Here is a 21,604-nt window from a genome sequence, read left to right as displayed (position 1 = left end):
CGGCTGTGAGATATCCCACCTGCTGTGAGATATCCCACCTGCTGTGAGATATCCCACCTGCTGTGAGATACCCCACCTGCTGTGAGATACCCCACCTGCTGTGAGATACCCCACCTGCTGTGAGATACCCCACCTGCTGTGAGATATCCCACCTGCTGTGAGATACCCCACCTGCTGTGAGATATCCCACCGGCTGTGAGATACCCCACCGGCTGTGAGATATCCCACCTGCTGTGAGATACCCCACCGGCTGTGAGATATCCCACCGGCTGTGAGATATCCCACCGGCTGTGAGATATCCCACCTGCTGTGAGATACCCCACCTGCTGTGAGATACCCCACCGGCTGTGAGATATCCCACCGGCTGTGAGATATCCCACCGGCTGTGAGATATCCCACCTGCTGTGAGATATCCCACCTGCTGTGAGATACCCCACCTGCTGTGAGATACCCCACCGGCTGTGAGATATCCCACCTGCTGTGAGATACCCCACCGGCTGTGAGATACCCCACCGGCTGTGAGATACCCCACCGGCTGTGAGATACCCCACCGGCTGTGAGAAATCCCACCGGCTGTGAGATACCCCACCGGCTGTGAGATATCCCACCGGCTGTGAGATATCCCACCTGCTGTGAGATATCCCACCGGCTGCAGCAGGGACAGAGTGCCCTCTGGTTAGCCTGCACTTGATGGATCCTGGATAAAAACTAGGATCCTGAATAAAAGTACACTTATCTGATCTACCTAACAGAGGAGGCCGGATGTGGATATAATGCTCCAGGGAATTGTGCAATGAAACTGTAGAAAAACCATCTACCACAGGACAGAAAGTGTTCACAATCATGGCCATGCCTCAGTCAGTCTGCTCCCACCTACAGGCCCCAGCAAGACTGGACAGGGGAGAACCCGTTCAAATATATCGAGAACATTGAACGTTTACACGAGGAAAGGTAGAAAAGGCAATCTGAGGCAGTTCCCCTCTGTTATCCCTGAACACCTCACTGTATTCTGGGGTAGGCACAGTGAGGGTACAGGACACACTGAACAGTGCATCAACAGAGTGAGCCTTCCTCACAATGCTGAGCATTATACCCACCTCCAGCTGGAGGAAGGAACTGTGGAATTGGGGATTGAACACACAGATATACCCATGGATACGAAAAATCCCCTCTGGTTATTAACTAACTTTATACTGAACATTCCTGATTTACTGCAATAGGAGGTCACACAGGGGATGGCGATGGGAATTTCAAATTAAGGGCTACATGATGCTCGATCACGATCCATGTTAAAGGACCAATGAGTACAGAGAGTCTGACCCTCAGCCTGGCCAGTGTTGATAGGTAACTGATTGTGAAGGAAATGTCAATGCTGAGAACGTACAGGCCTAAGGGAAGGGCCCAGAGGGGGCACTGTCAGGGTTAATTAGACTGTAAGGGTTGTAAAGGTGTCATCTGTATGCCGAGTAGAATTAAGAGCGTAGTTTTCATTGATGAACCCAGCACACCATAAAGGTCGTAGAATACTCGTAGATAAAGAAGAGAGTGGTCCTAAGGGAAGAGTACTAAACTGGGCCAAGGCCAATTATATCAAAATTGGGCAGGAGCTGGGAAATGTGGATTGGACACAGCTATTTGAAGGAAAGTCCACATTTGAGATGTGGGAGGCTTTCAAAGATAGGTTAAAGATAGTGCAGGATAGGCATGTCCCATTGAAGGTAAAGGATAGGAAGGGCAAGATTCATGAACCGTGGATGACAGGAGAAATTGTACGACTAGCCAAGAGGAAAAGGGACGCGTACATAAGGTCTAGGCAGCTAACAGAATGGGCCCTGAAGGAATATCGGAAGAGTAGGACAAGTCTTAAACGAGGAATCAAGCGGGCTAAAAGGGGTCATGAAATAGCTTTAGCAAACAGAATTAAGGAAAATCCCAAAGCATTTTATTCTTATATAAGAAGCAAGTGGGTAACAAGAGAAAGGATTGGTCCACTAAAAGCTAATGAAGGAAGGCTGTGTGCCGAACCCGAGAGAATGGGTGAGATTCTGAATGATTACTTTGCATCGGTGTTCACTGAGGAGAGGAACATGATGAATGTTGAGATTAGAGTTTGATTAGTCTGGATTACGTTGACATAAGTAGGGAAGCTGTGTTGGGTAGGCTCGAGGTTATTAAGGTGGTCAAATCCCCAGGACCAAATGGGATCTATCCCAGGTTGCTGAGGGAGGTGAGAGGAAATAGCTGGGGCCCTGACAGATATCTTTGTGGCATCCTTAAATACAGGTGAGATGCTGGAGGATTGGAGGGTTGCTCATGTTGACCCCCTGTACAAGAAGGGTAGTAAGGATATTCCAGGTAACTACAGACCAGTGAGCCTGACGTCGGTGGTGGGAAAGTTGCTGGAAAAAGTACTGAGGGATAGGATCTATTTATATTTAGAAAAGAATGGGCCTAGCAGTGATAGGCAACATAGTTTTGTGCGGGGGAGATCGTGCCTTACCAACTTAATAGAGTTCTTCGAGGAAGTGACCAAGTTGATAGATAGAGGAAGGGCTGTTGATGTCATATACATGGACTTTAGTAAAGTGTTTGATAAGGTTCCCCGTGGTAGGCTAATGGAGAAAGTGAGGTCACATGGTGTGCAGAGTGTTCTAGCTAGGTGGATAAAGAACTGGCTGAGCAGCAGGAGACAGAGAGTAGTAAATGTAGGGAGTTTCTCGAAATGGAGAAAGGTGACCAGCGGTGTTCCATAGGGGTCAGTGATGGGGCCACTGTTGTTTGTAATATACATAAATGATCTGGAAAAGGGCACTGTTGGTATGATCAGCAAGTTTGCAGATGACACGAAGATTGGTGGAGTAGCAGAAAGCATAAGGGACTGTCAGAGAATACAGGAGAATATACATAGACTGGAGAATTGGATGGAAAAGTGGCAGATGGATTTCAATCCAGACAAATGTGAGGTGATGCATTTAGGGAAGACTAATTCTAGAGCAAATTATACAATGAATGGAAGAGCCTTAGGAAAAGTTGATGGGCAGAGAGATCTGGGAGTGCAGGTCCATTGTACCCTGAAGGTTGCTACACAGGTGGATAGAGTGGTCAAGAAGGCATATAGTATGCTTGCCTTCATTGGGCGGGGTATTGAGTATAAAAGCTGGCAGGTCATGTTAAAATTGTACAAGACATTGGTTCAGCCGCATTTAGGATACTGTGTACATTTCTGGTCGCCACATTACCAAAAGGATGTGGACGCTTTGGAGAGGGTTCAGAGAGGGTTTACAAGGATATTGCCTGGTATGGAAGGTGCTGGCTATGAAGAGAGGTTGAGTAGGTTAGGTTTATTTTCACGAGAAAAAAGGAGATTGACCTGATTGAGGTTTATAAAATCATGAAGGATATAGACAGGATGGATAGAGACAAGCTTTTTCCCAGGGTGAAGGATTCAATAACTAGAGGTCACGCTTTCAAGGTGAGAGGTGGGAAGTTTAAGGGGGATACACACAGCAAGTACTTCACACAGAGGGTGGTAGGTGCCAGCAGAGGTGGTAAAGGCAGGCACGGTAGATTCATTTAAGATGCATCTGGACAGAGGCATGAGTAGGTGGGGTGCAGAGGGATACAGATGCTTAGGAATTGACCAAAAGGTTTAGACAGTACATTTGGATCGGCTCAGGCTTGGAGGGTCGAAGGGCTGTTCCTGGGCTGTAAATTGTCTTTGTTCTTTGTCAGTAACAGCAGGAAGCTTTCAGAAAGGCCCGTAAAAGATAAATATATAACTGGTTCAGAGACAGAAGTGGGGGACTGGGAGAAGAGATAAGGAGAGAAGAGAACAGGAGCAGGGAGAGGCGAGCGAGGGGAGCAGAAGAGCCTGTGTTTGTGTGGAGAAAGATATGTACCTGGGACTGGAGACATCTGTTTTTGATGTACAGACAAGTTTGGAATTTGAAATACAGAACACACAGACATGACAAAATGTGTATAAAAGAGATGAATTCCTTATATTTATGTCACTCTAACGATCGTAAAATGGACTCTCTGTGCACACTGTTGAATGAACAGCTGTAATCCTGCACTAAGTAACCCCAACATTGCATCCCCCTGATGGTCTGGCTCTAACGTTAAGATGATGTGCCCTTGTTCTGGATTCCTTCATCAATGGAGACAGTTTCTCCCTATTACCCCGTCAAATCCTTTAACTGACTTAAAGATTTCAAACACACCAGCCCTTGAGATTCTAAACTGCTGGCTAATAGCATGGACAGTGAAGTAAGTGGGGATTGTTGAGTGAGGGATGGAGTGGTTACTGAGTGAGGGATGTATTGATCGCTGAATGAGGGATGTATTGAGATGCTCTGAGCACCAGGAGCTCTGAGGGATTGGCTGCTCTCTTCCTGTTTGAGAGACGATGAAATGGTGAGTTGGAGAGAGGGAGAGGTGGGAAATGGAGAGGTGGATGGAGAGATGGGAAGATGGAGAAGTGGAGAGACTGTGAGGTGGAGAGGCAGAGAGACGGAGTGACAGAGAGACGGAGGAATGGAGAGGTGGAGAGATGAAGTGATGGTGAGGTGGAGAGACTGTGAGGTGGACAGACAGAGAGGTGGAGATGCAGAGAGGTGGAGAGACGGAGAGACATAGATGGAGAGGCAGAGGCGGAGAGATGGAGAGATGGAGAGATGGAGAGATGGAGAGGCGGAGAGGCGGAGAGGCGGAGAGGCGGAGAGGCGGAGAGGCGGAGAGGCGGAGAGGCGGAGAGGCGGGGAGGCGGGGAGGCGGGGAGACAGGGAGACGGGGAGACGGGGAGACGGGGAGACGGGGAGACGGGGAGACGGGGAGACGTGGAGAAACCGAGGGGTAGAGAGACGGAGAAGGGAAGAGACGGAGAAGGGGAGAGACGGAGAGGGGGAGAGACGGAGAGGGGGAGAGACGGAGAGGGGGAGAGACGGAGAGGGGGAGAGACGGAGAGGGGGAGAGACGGAGAGGGGGAGAGACGGAGAGGGGGAGAGACGGAGAGGGGGAGAGACGGAGAGGGGGAGAGACGGAGAGGGGGGGAGACGGAGAGGGGGGGAGACGGAGAGGGGGGGAGACGGAGAGGGGGGGAGACGGAGAGGGGGGGAGACGGAGAGGGGGGGAGACGGAGAGGGGGGGAGACGGAGAGGGGGGGAGACGGAGAGGGGGGGAGACGGAGAGGGGGGGAGACGGAGAGGGGGAGAGACGGAGAGGGGGAGAGACGGAGAGGGGGAGAGACGGAGAGGGGGAGGGGGAGAGACGGAGAGGGGGAGGGGGAGAGACGGAGAGGGGGAGGGGGAGAGAGGGGGAGGGGGAGAGACGGAGAGGGGGAGGGGGAGAGATGGAGAGGGGGAGAGACAGAGGGATGGAGAGACGGAGAGGGGGAGAGACGGAGAGGGGGAGAGACGGAGAGGGGGAGAGACGGAGAGGGGGAGAGACGGAGAGGGGGAGAGACGGAGAGGGGGAGAGACGGAGAGGGGGAGAGACGGAGAGGGGGAGAGACGGAGAGGGGGAGAGACGGAGAGGGGGAGAGACGGAGAGGGGGAGAGACGGAGAGGGGGAGAGACGGAGAGGGGGGGAGACGGAGAGGGGGGGAGACGGAGAGGGGGGGAGACGGAGAGGGGGGGAGACGGAGAGGGGGGGAGACGGAGAGGGGGGGAGACGGAGAGGGGGGGAGACGGAGAGGGGGAGAGACGGAGAGGGGGAGGGGGAGACGGAGAGGGGGAGGGGGAGAGACGGAGAGGGGGAGGGGGAGAGACGGAGAGGGGGAGAGACGGAGAGGGGGAGGGGGAGAGACGGAGAGGGGGAGGGGGAGAGATGGAGAGGGGGAGAGACAGAGGGATGGAGAGACGGAGAGGGGGAGAGACGGAGAGGGGGAGAGACGGAGAGGGGGAGAGACGGAGAGGGGGAGAGACGGAGAGGGGGAGAGACGGAGAGGGGGAGGGGGAGAGACGGAGAGGGGGAGAGACAGAGGGATGGAGAGACGGAGAGGGGGAGAGACGGAGAGGGGGAGAGACGGAGAGGGGGAGAGACGGAGAGGGGGAGAGACGGAGAGGGGGAGAGACGGGGGAGACCGAGGGGGGGGGGGGGAGACAGAGAGGGGGAGAGACAGAGAGGGGGAGAGACGGAGAGATGGAGAGACGGAGAGGGGGGGGGAGACGGAGAGGGGGGGGGGAGACGGAGAGGGGGGGGGACGGAAGGAGGGGGGGAGATGGGGGGGGGAGAGACGGAGAGGGGGGGGAGACGGAGGGGGGAGGAGACGGAGAGGGGGGGGAGACGGAGAGGGGGGGGAGACGGAGAGGGGGGGGAGAGACGGGGGGGGGGGGGAGACGGGGGGGGGTGACGGAGGGGGGGGGAGACGGAGAGGGGGGGGGGAAGACGGGGGGGGGGAAGACGGGGGGGGGAGACGGAGGGGGGGGGAGAGACGGGGGGGGGGGGAGAGACGGGGGGGGGGGAGAGACGGGGGGGGGCGACGGAGGGGGGGGCGACGGAGGGGGGGGCGACGGAGGGGGGGGGGAGACGGAGGGGGGGGGAGACGGAGGGGGGGGGAGACGGAGAGGGGGGGAGACGGAGAGGGGGGGAGACGGAGAGGGGGGGAGACGGAGAGGGGGGGAGACGGAGAGGGGGGGAGACGGAGAGGGGGGGAGACGGAGGGCGGGGAGACGGAGAGGGGGAGAGACGGAGAGGGGGAGAGACAGAGGGGTGGAGAGGGAGAGGATGGAGACGGAGAGGGGGGAGACGGAGAGGGGGGAGACGGAGAGGGGGGGGAGACGGAGAGGGGGGGGAGACAAGGGGGGGGGGGGGGAGACGGGGGGGGGGGGAGAGACGGAGGGGTGGAGAGACGGAGGGGTGGAGAGACCGAGGGGTGGAGAGACCGAGGGGTGGAGAGACCGAGGGGTGGAGAGACCGAGGGGTGGAGAGACGGAGAGGTGGAGAGATGGAGAGGTGGAGAAACAGAGAGGTGGAGAAACGGAGGGATGGAGAAACGGAGGGATGGAGAAACGGAGGGATGGAGAAATGGAGGGATGGAGAAACGGAGGGATGGAGAAACAGAGGGAGAGAGACCAAGAGGGGGAGAGACGGAGTGGGGAAGAGATGGAGTGGGGAAGAGATGGAGTGGGGAAGAGAGGGAGAGTGGAAGCGACGGATAGACAGAGAAGGGGAGAAAGGGAGAGAGGGAGTGACGGAGAGGGGGAGAGACGGAGAGGGGAAGAGACGGAGAGGGGGAGAGACGGAGAGGGGGAGAGACGGAGAGGGGGAGAGACGGAGAGGGGGAGAGACGGAGAGGGGGAGAGACGGAGAGGGGGAGAGACAGAGAGGGGGAGAGACAGAGAGGGGGAGAGACAGAGAGGGGTAGAGACAGAGAGGGGGAGAGACAGAGAGGGGGAGAGACAGAGAGGGGGAGAGACAGAGAGGGGGAGAGACAGAGAGGGGGAGAGACAGAGAGGGGGAGAGACAGAGAGGGGGAGAGACAGAGAGGGGGAGAGACAGAGAAGGGGAGAGACAGAGAAGGGGAGAGACCGAGGGGTGGAGAGATGGAGAGGGGGAGAGACGGAGAGGGGGTGTGACGGAGAGGGGGAGAGACGGAGAGGGGGAGAGACGGAGAGGGGGAGAGACGGAGAGGGGGAGTGACGGAGAGGGGGAGTGACGGAGAGGGGGAGTGACGGAGAGGGGGAGTGACGGAGAGGGGGAGTGACGGAGAGGGGGAGTGACGGAGAAGGGGGGAGTCGGAGAGGGAGAGAGACAGAGAGGGAGCGAGACAGAGAGGGAGCGAGACAGAGAGGGAGCGAGACAGAGAGGGAGCGAGACAGAGAGGGAGCGAGACAGAGAGGGAGCGAGACCGAGGGGTGGAGAGACCGAGGGGTGGAGAGACCGAGGGGTGGAGAGACCGAGGGGTGGAGAGACCGAGGGGTGGAGAGACCGAGGGGTGGAGAGACCGAGGGGTGGAGAGACCGAGGGGTGGAGAGACGGAGAGGGGGAGAGACGGAGAGGGGGAGAGATGGAGAGGGGGAGAGACGGAGAGGGGGAGAGACGGAGAGAGGGAGAGACGGAGAGAGGGAGAGACGGAGAGAGGGAGAGACGGAGAGGGGGAGAGACGGAGAGGGGGAGAGACGGAGAGGGGGAGAGACAGAGAGGGGGAGAGACAGAGAGGGGGAGAGACAGAGAGGGGGAGAGACAGAGAGGGGGAGAGACAGAGAGGGGGAGAGACAGAGAAGGGGAGAGACAGAGAAGGGGAGAGACCGAGGGGTGGAGAGATGGAGAGGGGGAGAGACGGAGAGGGGGTGTGACGGAGAGGGGGAGAGACGGAGAGGGGGAGAGACGGAGAGGGGGAGAGACGGAGAGGGGGAGTGACGGAGAGGGGGAGTGACGGAGAGGGGGAGTGACGGAGAGGGGGAGTGACGGAGAGGGGGAGTGACGGAGAGGGGGAGTGACGGAGAGGGGGAGTGACGGAGAAGGGGGGAGTCGGAGAGGGAGAGAGACAGAGAGGGAGCGAGACAGAGAGGGAGCGAGACAGAGAGGGAGCGAGACAGAGAGGGAGCGAGACAGAGAGGGAGCGAGACCGAGGGGTGGAGAGACCGAGGGGTGGAGAGACCGAGGGGTGGAGAGACCGAGGGGTGGAGAGACCGAGGGGTGGAGAGACCGAGGGGTGGAGAGACGGAGAGGGGGAGAGACGGAGAGGGGGAGAGATGGAGAGGGGGAGAGACGGAGAGGGGGAGAGACGGAGAGAGGGAGAGACGGAGAGAGGGAGAGACGGAGAGAGGGAGAGACGGAGAGGGGGAGAGACGGAGAGGGGGAGAGACGGAGAGGGGGAGAGACGGAGAGGGGGAGAGACCGAGGGGTGGAGAGACGGAGAGGGGGAGAGACGGGGGGTGGGGAGAGATGGTAAGGGAGAGACAGAGAGACGGAGAAGCAGTGAAGTGGAGAGATGGAGAGACGGAGAGGTGGAGAGAGGGAGAGGTGGAGAGACGGAGAGGTGGAGAGACGGAGAGGTGGAGAGACGGAGAGGTGGAGAGACGGAGAGGTGGAGAGACGGAGAGGTGGAGAGACGGAGAGGTGGAGAGATGGAGAGGTGGAGAGACGGAGAGGGGAAAGAGGGGGAGAGACTGAGAGATTGAGAGCCAGTGAAGTGGAGAGATAGAGAGGTGGAGAGATGGAGAAGTGGAGAGACGGTGAGACGGAGAAGGGGAATGACGGAGCGGGGGGAGAGAAGGACAGGTGGAGAGACGGAGAGGGGGAGTGATGGAGAGGTGGAGAGACGGAGAGACGGAGAGGTGGAGAGACGGAGAGGTGGAGAGACGGAGAGGTGGAGAGACGGAGAGGTGGAGAGACGGAGAGGTGGAGAGACGGAGAGGTGGAGAGACGGAGAGGTGGAGAGACGGAGAGGTGGAGAGACGGAGAGGTGGAGAGGTGATCAGGTGGAGAGTTGTCAGGTGGAGAGTTGTCAGGTGGAGTTTCCAGAGCTTAGGGCTGACACAGCAGAAGGCACGGTGCCCTGTGGTACAGCGACTGACTGGGGAAGTCTCACAAAGCCAGAGTGAGAGGAAGGCTGTGGCTGCAGGAGCCTGGAGAGAGCAGCTAGGCCATGGAGAGTTTTGCAGAAACTGTGAGAGAACAGGAGGTGCTGCAGCTTGGGTCAGGATGGGACATGGCGTTGGGAATCAGAGAGAGAGAGAGAGAGAGGGGGAGAGAGAGAGAGAGAGAGCGAGAGTGAAGAGACAGGCAGCACAGCTCAGGATGAGCTCCGGGCAGGCGGATAGTGTGGAGACAGAGTGGGGAGGGGAGGTCCTCCAGTCCGGAACTAACACACACACAGAGTGATGAGGAATAGTTTCAGGGGGAGACAGGCTGACACAGAACAGTGGGGAGCAAATAGATCGAAGTGTTACCTGAGACAGGTCTCCCTCAGTCCCATACAGCAGCAGATATCCAGTCACTGGGGCTCTCGGGCTCTTCCAGGAGACCAGGGCTTCACTTGATGAGATGTCACTCACTGTTAGGTCCTTTGGTAGATCAGAACCTGCAGAGAGAGAGAGAGAGAGAGAGAGAGAGAGAGAGAGAGAGAGAGAGAGAGAGAGAGAGAGAGCGCAAGAGAGAGAAAAGTGCTAAGGCTTTAACCATCTCAGAACAGCCCAAACCCCAATGAGGGGGCACAGAAAACACATAATGGGAGGCAAACTGGGACTGCATTCTGTCCCACAGCCCACTCCATCCAATACTCACCAGTGACAAAGCTGGTAGTGACTCTCGGACTCATCCTGTCTCCGCTGACACTAGAGATATCTGCTGTGTACTCAGTATTCACAGTGAGGCCAGTCAGCTGCAGCTGGGCTGAGTTACCGGGAACATCCCGGCTGACAGTGGCACCTGGTACAAACAGGCAGGAGAATCACTGAATACATTCAGATCCGACTAGGATACATGGACAGTGTCTATTCCAATGTGGAGTATTGGGGATATGGGGACAGTACGTGTCCCTGTATGGGGTTTGGGGATAAGGGGATATGGGGACAGTGCGTGTCCCTGTATGGGGTTTGGGGATAAGGGGATATGGGGAGAGTGCATGTCCCTGTATGAGGTTTGGGGATATAGGGTCAGTGTGTGTCCCTGTATGGGGTTTGGGGATATGGGTACAGAGTGTGTCCCTATATGGGATTTGGGGATATGGGGACAGTGTGTGTCCCTATATGGGATTTGGGGAAATGGGGACAGTGTGTGTCCCTATATGGGATTTGGGGAAATGGGGACAGTGCGTGTCCCAGTATGGGGTTTGGGGATATGGGGACACCATGTGTCTCTGTATGGGGTTTGAGGATATGGGGATAGTGTGTGTCCCTGTATGGGGTTTGGGGATATGGGGGCAGTGTGTGTCCCTGTATGGGGTTTGGGGATGTGGGGTCAGTGTGTGTCCTTGTATGGGGTTTGGGGATATGTGGACAGTGCGTGTCCCTGTATGGGGTTTGGGGATATGGGGATAGTTTGTGTCCCTGTATGGGGTTTGGGGATATGGGTACAGAGTGTGTCCCTGTATGGGATTAGGGGATGTGGGGTCAGTGTAAGTCCTTGTATGGGGTTTGGGGATATGTGGACAGTGCGTGTCCCTGTATGGGGTTTGGGGATATGGGGATAGTTTGTGTCCCTGTATGGGGTTTAGGGGTGTGGGGTCAGTGTCCATCCCTGTGTGGGGTTTGTGGTTTGGTGATACGGGGATGATTTGTCCTATGTTGAGATGGTGTTGAGCTGGGTTTCCTGTGCTGGACATTCCCCACTCTCCTGGCCCCCTCACCGGCTTTGCTGCTGTAGGTGATGGTGTAGTGGTCAATGGGTGCAATCGCAGGTCTCCAAACCAGGAGGGCCATTGTCTCGGAAACATTCACAGCTTTCAGATTTGTCGGAGCATCCGGAGCTGAATGAACAGAAACACAATCCTGAGATTCTGTGTTATGCCCGCACAGAGTGTTCTCCTATTCTCTGTCTGGCAGTGTCTCCAACTGGCACAGTGCCTCATTGAACCCAAGGTGTGGTCATCAAGCTGGTTAATGCCTGCTTGCTCTCAGCTAACTAAATGTCTGTTCATGCCAATATGACATCAGCCTCACACCACTTTCTGCAATCGGCTTCAGTGTAGTGTCATATCAAACACCGTCTGCATTCCACAGTACAGTTCCTCCACTGTTCCCCCCGCCCCCTCCCCCCACCCCGTCACAACACATTACTTCCTCAAATAACTCTACAACATTTTCACCAAACCATGTTGACTCTGCCTGATTATCTTGACTGTTTCTGAATGGCCTCCTATAATGTTTGTAATCGGAGCCTGAACACCTTCCCTGTGACAGTGCTGAGCTCACTGGCCTGTAGTTTCCTCTTTTCACTCTGTCTCCCCTCTTCCATAATGGAGTTACAGTCATCGTTTTCCAAAGGACAGTGAGCAATGTTGGGGAGCAATGGGGTTCGGGGAGGGGGATGTTGTTGTTAGTCTGGAACAGGTTGGGGGCATGGGTAGGAGGAAAAGGGGGTTGTCCTAGAGGAGGGGATAGGTGGGGAATGAAGGAAGGCTGGGTGTGGGGAATTAGAATGGGATAGAAGGCAGGGAAGGGGGTGAGGCTCAGCAGATGCTGCTTGAGGTAGGAGAGATGTGGCATTCTGGAGGGAGAGAAGGGGGCAAGGTTAGTGAGTTTACAGATGATACCAAGAATGGTGGAGTAGTGGACAGTGAAGCAGGTTGTCTGGGAATGCAGAGAGATCCTGATCGACTGGGTCAATGGCCTGAGGAACAGCCATGGAGTCAGGTTTAATGCAGATAAATATAAGGTGTTGCATGTTGGTCGGTCAAGCCAGAGGCAGGACCTACACAGTCAATGGTAGGGCCCTGGGGTGTGTTATAAAACAAGGAGATTTAGGGGTGTTGGTTCATAGCTCCTTGAAAATACAGTCACAGGTAGATAGGACGGTAGGGAAGGCTTTGGGTATGCTTGCTTTCATCGGTAAGAGCATTGAGTATGAGTGTTGGGACATCTTGTCACAGGTGTACAAAACACTAGTGAGGCCACATGCAGTTGGTCACCCTACTATAGAAAATATGTTATTAAACTGGGGTAGAAAATATTTACTAAGATGTTGCCTGGACTGCAAGGTTTGAGTTGTGATGAGAGGTTGGATAGGCTGGGAGGCTTTTCACTGGAGCGTAGGAGACTGACGGGGTGACCTTACAGAGGTCCATAAAAACAAGAGTCATAGATCAGGTCGATAGCCAACAGTTTTTCCCCCTAGTCTTAGACAGGAGTCTAAGACTAGAGGGCAAAGATTTAAGGGGTGAGGTACAGAAGGCTCCAGGGACAATTCCTTTCACACAGAGGGTGGTGAGTGTCTGGAACAGAGCAAGTAGAGAAGGAGAGTCACATTTGAGAATCATGTGGACAGGTACCTGGATGGGATAGGAATGGACTGTCAAATGGGACCAGTTTAATTGTGAAGACCGGGCAGAATGGGCAAGAAGGGCCAAAGGGCCTGTTTGCACACTGTAGGCCTCTAGGGTTTCTGTGAGTACCTCAGCACCGGGGTGGAGGGGGTGCTAGAGTTCTAATTCACAAAGCAATATCCAGCCCCCATTCTCTCTCCCTACACCCACCCCCATACTCCACCCTCCCCCATCCCCACAACCATCCAGCAGCCCGACCCCAACTCCCCCCACCTTGCTCACCAGATGTGAAGTGGTCCAGGATGGGTGGACTCTCCGTGGCCCCCCGCACAGCCACCAGGTTGACCTCGTACTGGGTATCCGGGAGCAGGTCTCTCAGGGTGACGTTGGTTTTCCTGCCGGCTATCACCGTGCTCCTCGGTTCACCTGAAACAACATGGGTGGGGGGGTAGATCTCAGTTAATGTTTGCAGATGTGCTGGGGTTAAAGGTTACTGAGGATTGGTGTACAAAAGGGTTAAGGGTTGTCACCACAGGCTGTGCCAGAGGTTAAAGGTCAGCGACACACACACACACACACACACACACACACACACAGCGAAACTCTCAGAAACTCTCAATGGATGCACTGAAAGTTAAAGGTCACTGAGCTGCAGCAAACCAGAGGGTTAAAGATCAGTTGTCCTGACTGAATGGTTAGAACACACATACAGACCCACACCCACACTCAGTTAGTGACTGACCACAGATCCTTGGCCTGGCCATCACCCTCTCACCTCGCTTCGTCGGGACGTAGAAGATCTTGAAGCTATCGACAGGCGCTGACGGCGCTGCCCAGTGGACGGTGACTGAGCTGTCTGTGAGATCGGAGAAACTCAGTCTGCTCGGACTCTCTCGAGCTGCAATTAAAATGACAAAAAGAGGAAGTGACAAACCCTGAGCGATTCACACAAACTCTCAGTCGATGCAGGAGACCAGAGGAACCATGTCATGTGGAGCCAGAGGAAGAGGGTGTCAGAATGAACAATTCCCCAATCCGTGTAAATGGGAGCAGAGTCTTCAACCATCGCCTGGCTGAAGAAAAAGAAAATGGCTCCTCAAACCTGAGAGGCTGTGATCTCGTGCCTTACTTTAATCAATCACAGACTACATTCTGTGAGTGCCTCTCACAACGGCCTTTATAAATTGACAAAATGTTCTTACTTTACCAAAAGGGCCCCGTGGCAACACAGATCCTTCGAATGGAGACAGGGGAAGTGCACCATGGGACATGAGGTAACTTACCCACAGTGCTTTGCAAGGCACCATTTTCATGGGGCTGAAAGGATGGCGTGGCGGCAGAGTAATGTTGAACAGTCGAACACTGACAAGACACTTTGATGAGGCAGTACAGTCTCTCCCAATACCCTGCACCACCCTTCCCTTCACCCCACACACCCCCATCCTCCAAAAATGTATCAGCCAAGATCCCAGGGTGGCCAGGCCACTCTGAACCTTCTCAGACGTGGATCTGACTTTGCTCACGTCAGATGTACCAGAGCAGTGGATTCTTTTCCAATTGATGCCTCATCTCTACAGTCCAGTATTACCTTCCAGCAGTCAAACCTCAGGCTGGCATGGATTACCCATCATTCCCTTTGTATCGGCCAACTGGTCCCAGTGCCTCCCGGAGATATGCAGGAGTGATATCGGAAGCAGGACGGTGGAGGTGGTAGTGACTGTAGAGGATTGGAACCTCAGATACTGAACACAGTTCAACTGAAACCAGCACGCAGGAAGGAACGGGAGTGTTCCAGATGGAACAGAGTACAGGTGCTCTCTCGGTCTGCTTAGTCCCTGGTGTTCTTATCCCAGAAAACACTGAGCAGCCCAGTATATGGAGAGGAGGTCAAGAAAAAACAGCCAGCCTCAACACTGCCCCATCTAACCGCGCTGTTACACTCGGACTGCAAACAGAAACAAAGCCTGGGCCTGGGCCTGGGCCCAGGCAGGACGAGAGACTGTCCCAGGGAGCAACACGATTCTCCAGACTCTAGACTGTAAAAAGATAATCTAGTGTAAAATTATTAATGCTGCAAACGGAGGTCCTGAACTGGGGTGAAATTTGATAAAGAATAAAGAGAACAGAGTCAGTGTAGCCCTGAGGACACCGAATTAGTGAGCAGGGCATGTTAGTACCTGTTCGTGCCACAATGGGAATGGGTTCTGTTTGCTGGTTCTGTAACATGCCATAGAGGGAGATGAGGTACTCGGTGCTGGGGGCCAGGTCACCGATGGAGACACTGCGGAGGTTGCCTGGCACCGTGACCTCTTTGACCCCCAGCTGCCCCTCGGAGTCTCTATACTGGACCAAGAAAGAGTCAAAGGTCCCTTCCTCCACGGCCCAGCTGAGCTTGAGGCTGTGAGTGTTGATATCGGAGACTGAGAGTCTTCCCAGGGCACTGACACCAACGGTGTGAACAGGAACCGCTAGAGAGAGGAGGAAACGGACAGTTATCCAGGTGCATGAGGTGGGGTGGAGGGAGAGGGTTGTGGAGAGAAAACACAGAAGGTTTATTTTCATCTAAATCTGCACTTGTCTTAGTCCAGCAACAGAAACGGAATACAACCCAAATTTTCACCCTCTACTCCCGAATGCATGAGTAATTGTACTCACTCCCTGCTGGACTCCAGTTTTCACTCCTGTTATTCTCTGCACAAATCTCCCCAAACCCCTCAATTGGACTCAATTTGTAACAACGAACCAGTTATTTATTATCCTATACATAAACTCCATTATCCCATTGATTAGACTCAGTCCTGTATCAACATCCCACGTCATCAGCACAGAATTGTCGACTTTCCTGTCCCTCAGATGCTGCCTGACCTGCTGTGCTTTTCCAGTATCCCACTTTTTGACTCAACTTCCCCAGGTAATTGTTATTCTACACATAAAGAATGGCTCATGCCCAAAACATTGATTCTCCTGCTCCTTGGATGCTGCATGACCTGCTGCGCTTTTCCAGCAACACATTTTCAGCTCTGATCTCCAGCATCTGCAGTCCTCACTTTCTCCCATTCTACACATAAACCCCACTAAGCCCTTGTTTAGACTCCAGTCTATAACTCTCTCCTGGTTATCCTATATATAAAACCCACCCGAACCCCTCAACTAAATTCCAGCTTGTATTTCATTCCCAGCTACCTGCTTCTCTACACGTAAACCTCCAAAACTCCTCAATTCAGTTTCTAACTCACTCTACACTACATATTATATTGTATGGATGACAGTGAATTCTATAAATACACGAGGGATTCTCTTCTGAAGTGAAACCTGTGAGGAAGAAATAAATGCCTCCAAAAGTTGTTTTATCTTTGCCCATTTGAAATTGAAGACAATCAGGAACCTGGAAACAAAACACAGTTAATGACTGTGGGATTTCACACTGAAGCCTGTTCTCTCTGTAGATAAAATGCTAGCTGGTAATCTGGGGAGAGAGGGAAAATAGAAATGGGAAGCCAAGCATATTCCACATAAAACTTTGACCTGAGCATGAGCATGTAAAAATCTACACAACCAAGCCTTGCAGTAAGAAAAGCTCAATTGCATTTACCTCATTTTGTACATCTTTATTACTCACTAATTACATAGCATCTTCACACTGAATTATACTTCACTCAATCACACTACAGCAATGCCCAATAGGGCTGGAGCATCCTGCTATCACCTGTCTTAAAATGGCAGCGGTTTCCTTACCGACAGAAGCAATCAGAGAACAAAATGAAATATTTTCTTGCTCTCAGCCTCAAGATATTGCATGAGAATAGAGAGAGAGAGAGATGGAGGGAGAAAATATTTCACAAGGAGTGAAAAACCAAGACTAGCATTTGATCCATTCCTAGATTGCAAGTACCTGTGATGGTCAAGAGAGCCACCAATGGCCTGGAGAGCTGGCCATTGGACACCCCATAGAGGTAAATGGTGTAGTTGGTCGTAGGCCTCAGGCCTGTGATGAGGGCCGAGCGACGGTCACCAGTTACAGTGATATTCTGCAGAAGTTCAGACCCCTGAGCTTTGTACTGTATCAGGAAGGAGTCAAAGACAGTGTCAGCGGACCACAAGAGGAGGAGGGAGTCAGCCGTGATATTCGAGAACGAAAGGCTCCCAAACTTGCCAGATTTCACCAACTCTTTCTCTGCTGAAGCTAAAAAGAGGAGGAAGAGATACACAACACTTTACTGTTGGAGGAACTGCTGTTCGACTGTGAGAAGAATCATTTCCTTACAGTTTCTGGTGAACACAGAAAGGGGTCAGTCAGTAGTTTATGTTAGTATTCTGTAATCGTGGAATGGCCTGGCACAGGGAGAGGCCACATGACCATCCATGGCCGTGCCTGCTTTTTTCAAAGCGTTTCCCAATTAATCCCTTGCTGTTTACCCTGAGTGAATTGTTCCCTTTCGATTGTACAATGAATTTCCTCTGAACTGTTTTTATGAATTTGATTCAATCAAACCTTCAGCCATGTAGATCACACCAAACTACTCTGTGTGACAAAATGCTTCCCCATCTCCCAATCTTTATTCAGTAATCTCGAATGTGTCTCTTCTGTTACTGACCCTCCAGCCTCAGGAAGCAGTTTCTCCTTTCCTTAATCAAAACTATGTAGTTTGATAATTCTCCCTGTATCTTTCTCTGCTCCAAGCAGAGCAACCCTTAACTCTCTGATGTCCAAGAAATTCAAGAGAATTCAAATTAAATAATTGAGTTTTCCCAGTACATGCCACACTTGACAAATGGACAATGAAAGTGGGGATCATTCCAAGATGGCCGCTTCCCATTGGAGCTTAGAGCGGACTATAATGTACAGGATGGGAAAACTTCCAGTTCAGTCATTAAGACAGCTTTCCTGAGGGGACCGGTTTGTGAGGAATACCTGCAGTGGTTATTATAGTGGTTAGTGGCCTAGTCCGTCTGCTTCCGGAAAGTCCATAGAGAGAAACCAGGTACTTGGTACCAGGCCTCAGGCCTTCAATGAAGGACGAATGTTGATGAGCAGGCACTGTGAAGTTCTGCACCTCCTCAGATCCTTCCACTCTGTACTGGATCAGAAAGGAATCAAAGCCACTTTCAGCTGCCCAAAAGATTTGCAGGGAATCCTGCGTGACATTGTTCCCCGAAAGGCGGATCAGTTTCCTCAGCCTGCTGGGCTTTACACCATTGGTATCTATGGAAGCTAGAGAGAAAGCAGAGGGGAAAAAAAATCACAATTTAAAGACTGTACTCTGGATAAAAGGCCCCTCGCTGTAAACTAATGGGGCTTAACCTCCGAACCCAAACCTTATTCTTTCAGGTTGGTTTAAGTATCCACAGGGTCAACAGGAAGATGGGTGCAGTTCACAACAAATGGGTAAAAGAGAAGACACAAAATCTAACCCCAGACCTTTGCAGAAGCTGCATTTACTCTGCTGCTCCATCTTTCCCAGCTGGCTCTGGGAGCCTATAGGATAAAGGCCTGACCGGCATGTGTTTCCCTTGGATTGGGAGCTGCGAATTGGAATTCAGATGCAGAGATATCAGACTGGCTCACTGGGGAGGAGACACTGCTAGCAGAAGTAAAGAAACCATAGCGTTTGGTACAGAGGGATCATGGATCACTGTAGATAGATACGATGCATATATCATATAGAATCCGGTATATCTCGCATATAAACTATGGCATACAGCTAGAATTATTTACACTATAGATTATGATAACTCCACACAGTTATAAGAACTATATTTGGTACAGATTCACTGAGTTACATTGTGACAAGGAGTGTATAACTTATAGATACCAATATCATTCTTAAGAGTTTATATCTGAAACTAATGTGTATTAATCTTTTTTGTGAAAAAACTCAGCTTTTTTTTGGTTTATTTCGACTGTATGTTACAGTATAAATCAAAAGAGCTACAAGTACTGTATATTATGCATCAGATCCATAGATGATGCCACAATGTATGTTATATAAATCCACAGAGCTTTATAGACAGTATATATAAAACCATAGAGTTACATACACATAGATTATGGCTCAGATCCATAGAGCTCTATATGCTCTATGGTATGATATAAATCTACAGAGCTATGCACACAGTATATTATGGTACAGATCAGTAAAGCTATACACACATATATACAATATATATATATATATATATATATATATATATATAATATAAATCTATATTATGGTATAAAATCGCAGAGCTATGTACACTGTATATTGTTATAAAACACAGTTGTATACACAGTACATTGTGGTAGAGAACCACAGAAATATATACACTGTATGTTATAGTAGAAAACCACAGAGCTATATACACTGTACATTATGGTAGGCAACCAGACTGCTGTATACACTGCATATTATGGCAAAGAACCACGGAGCTATATACACTGTATATTGTAGTAGAAAACCACAGATCTGTATACATGGTATATTAAGGTAGAGAACCTCAGAGTTGCATAAGTTGTGTATTATGATAGTGAGCCACAGAGCTGCATACACTTTGTATTATGGTAGAGAACCACAGAGTTATATACACTGTATATTATGGTAATGAGCCATAAAGCTGTGTACACTGTATATTATAGTAATGCATCAAAGAGTTATACACACTGCATATTATGGTAATACACCAAAGAGCTGTATATACTGTATATTATGGTAGTGCACCATAGCATTGTATATACTGTATATTATGGTAGTGCACCATAGCATTGTATATACTATATATTATGGTAGTGCACCATAGCATTGTATATACTGTATATTATGGTAATGCACCATAAAGCTGTATATACTGTATATTATGATACGGCTACATTCTCAGAAGCAGCAGATTAACTGATGCTGACAGCAACAACAAACAGACCGCGGGAAATTTGCAACAGAGTGAATGGTGCTGCTCTGGCACCAGAGAGAGAGAGAGAGAGACCAGGATAAATAGCAGATAGGGAGTAGTATGTCTGGTGGTTTTACAGAAGAGCTTTGATTCTAATGATCTGGTGAATGAGTTGGATGACAAAACAGTTTGCCAGTTGTGCCAGTGGGGTGGCAGGATACAGAGCACAGAATACTGAGCCAAGTATACTGAATACTCACCTACAGAAGAGGAAAGGCAGACGAGAGGGGGAATGATCCATGCAGCGATGGAGGAACAGGAGTCTGAGCTGAACAGGGCGGTTAGACTGACAGGAAGAAACAACATCAGCTCTGGAATATGATCCAGGAACTCGGGACTTGAATAAACCACTTCACACCCTTCCTCAGCAGGAAGGGAACAGAAAATCTCACTCACAGGGGGAATGGGAATGATGGAAATGGCAAGGAATGAGGATTGAAGAGATGATAAGGAATGGGAATTGACAATATGATGAGGAATGGGAAATGAAGAGATGATAAGGAATGGGAATTAAAATTATGATAAGGAATGGGAATTGAAGAGATGATTAAAAAATGGGAATTGAAGACATGGTGAGGAATGGGAATTGAAGAGATGATAAGGAATGGGAATTGAGAATCACTTGGATTAGAAAGTAGTTTTGCTTTTATTTCTGACAGTGGGTCCAGGCCAGAATTTGTTGCCTCTCTCTGACTGCCCTGGAGGGGGCAGTGGTGAGCTGCCACCTTAAAACGTTACATTCTGTTGGATTTGGGGACCTTCATTTGCATATTTCCACTGCGGCTCGTTAACACATTTTAGGGAGTGAAGACACAATTACAGGGAAACAGCAATGGCAGAAAGGACAAGAAATCGAACTGAAAAATCACAAGGAATGGAAAGGAATCATCCCTTGATTGAGAACAGACCTATTTGGAGAACAGAGAAAGAAGCAGCCCACAAACCAAAGAAAAATCAGAGAAAAAGATGTGAGTTTCAAAGTTTGCACCAACTTGGGGTGAAAGTTGGTCAAAGCAAAACTTGCCAATTCCTGGCATTTTCGCCAAGCAGGCCGAGGTTACCAGGTTGGCATGGATGCTGTCCAGAGATGAAAGTCAGGAAATATTTGTCCGCTTTGCTCAAAGCGCAGCAAAGAAAATATTTCCCAGCCCAGAAAACCTCTTGCTTGGTGGCATCGCTACCTGTGGTCGTCACGACGATCGAAAGCGGCCTGGTGTGACGGCCCCTGGACACTCCATAAATGTAGATGGCGTATTTGATGGTAGGCCTGAGGCCTATGAGGACATACGAGCGACGGTTCCCAGACACCCGGAGCTTCCTCACTTCCTCGGAGCCCTGGGCTCTGTACTGAATGACGTAGGAATCAAAGGCCCACTGTGTTGACCAGGAGAGCTCCAGAGAGTCAGCTGTGATGTTAGAGACAGAGAGGCTGCCCAAGGCCTTCACCTGACTGGGCCTTACACCTTCCTTCACTAGAGGCAGGAGATAGAGAGAGGCTGGTAATATATCATGCAACAATATCCCAAAGAGTTCCTGCCTGGAAGAATGAAGAAGAACATGCAAACCTACAATGCTTTGCACTACCTCTGAACATCTCAAAGCCAATGAAGTAATTCTGCAGTGTTACAAAGGGAGGAAATTGATTTACATTCAGGAGGCTCCGAAAAAAACAGCAATTACTGGATCATCAGACGTTTACTGATGTTGGCAAAGGATAAAGTACTAGCCAAGGGCATGAGGGAGAACTTG

At 51.5% G+C, this 21,604-nt stretch overlaps 1 protein-coding gene across 4 annotated transcripts in view; it reads right to left on the bottom strand.

Moving 5' to 3' along the window:
* Positions 1–21,604, bottom strand: part of LOC122541552 (tenascin-X-like) — a 196,120-nt gene that overhangs the window by 19,994 nt on the left and 154,522 nt on the right. For all 4 annotated transcript variants that reach the window (XM_087979261.1, XM_087979257.1, XM_087979258.1 and 1 more), the window contains 9 exons: positions 21,037–21,327; positions 17,841–18,140; positions 16,821–17,111; positions 15,106–15,396; positions 13,704–13,826; positions 13,211–13,354; positions 11,294–11,413; positions 10,231–10,374; positions 9,897–10,027 (listed from right to left, as the gene is read on the bottom strand). In XM_087979261.1, coding sequence (XP_087835387.1) covers positions 9,897–10,027; positions 10,231–10,374; positions 11,294–11,413; positions 13,211–13,354; positions 13,704–13,826; positions 15,106–15,396; positions 16,821–17,111; positions 17,841–18,140; positions 21,037–21,327 — 1,835 coding nt within the window. The remainder of the gene's footprint in view (positions 1–9,896; positions 10,028–10,230; positions 10,375–11,293; positions 11,414–13,210; positions 13,355–13,703; positions 13,827–15,105; positions 15,397–16,820; positions 17,112–17,840; positions 18,141–21,036; positions 21,328–21,604) is intronic.

This window comes from Chiloscyllium plagiosum, unplaced genomic scaffold (genome assembly GCF_037043375.1).
Source record: "Chiloscyllium plagiosum isolate Xiang-an unplaced genomic scaffold, Cpla_swu_hap1 HiC_scaffold_35, whole genome shotgun sequence".
Lineage (NCBI taxonomy): Eukaryota > Metazoa > Chordata > Chondrichthyes > Orectolobiformes > Hemiscylliidae > Chiloscyllium > Chiloscyllium plagiosum.
The sequence above is the reverse complement of the archived record's forward strand: the minus strand, read 5'-3'. Positions and strand labels throughout refer to the sequence as shown.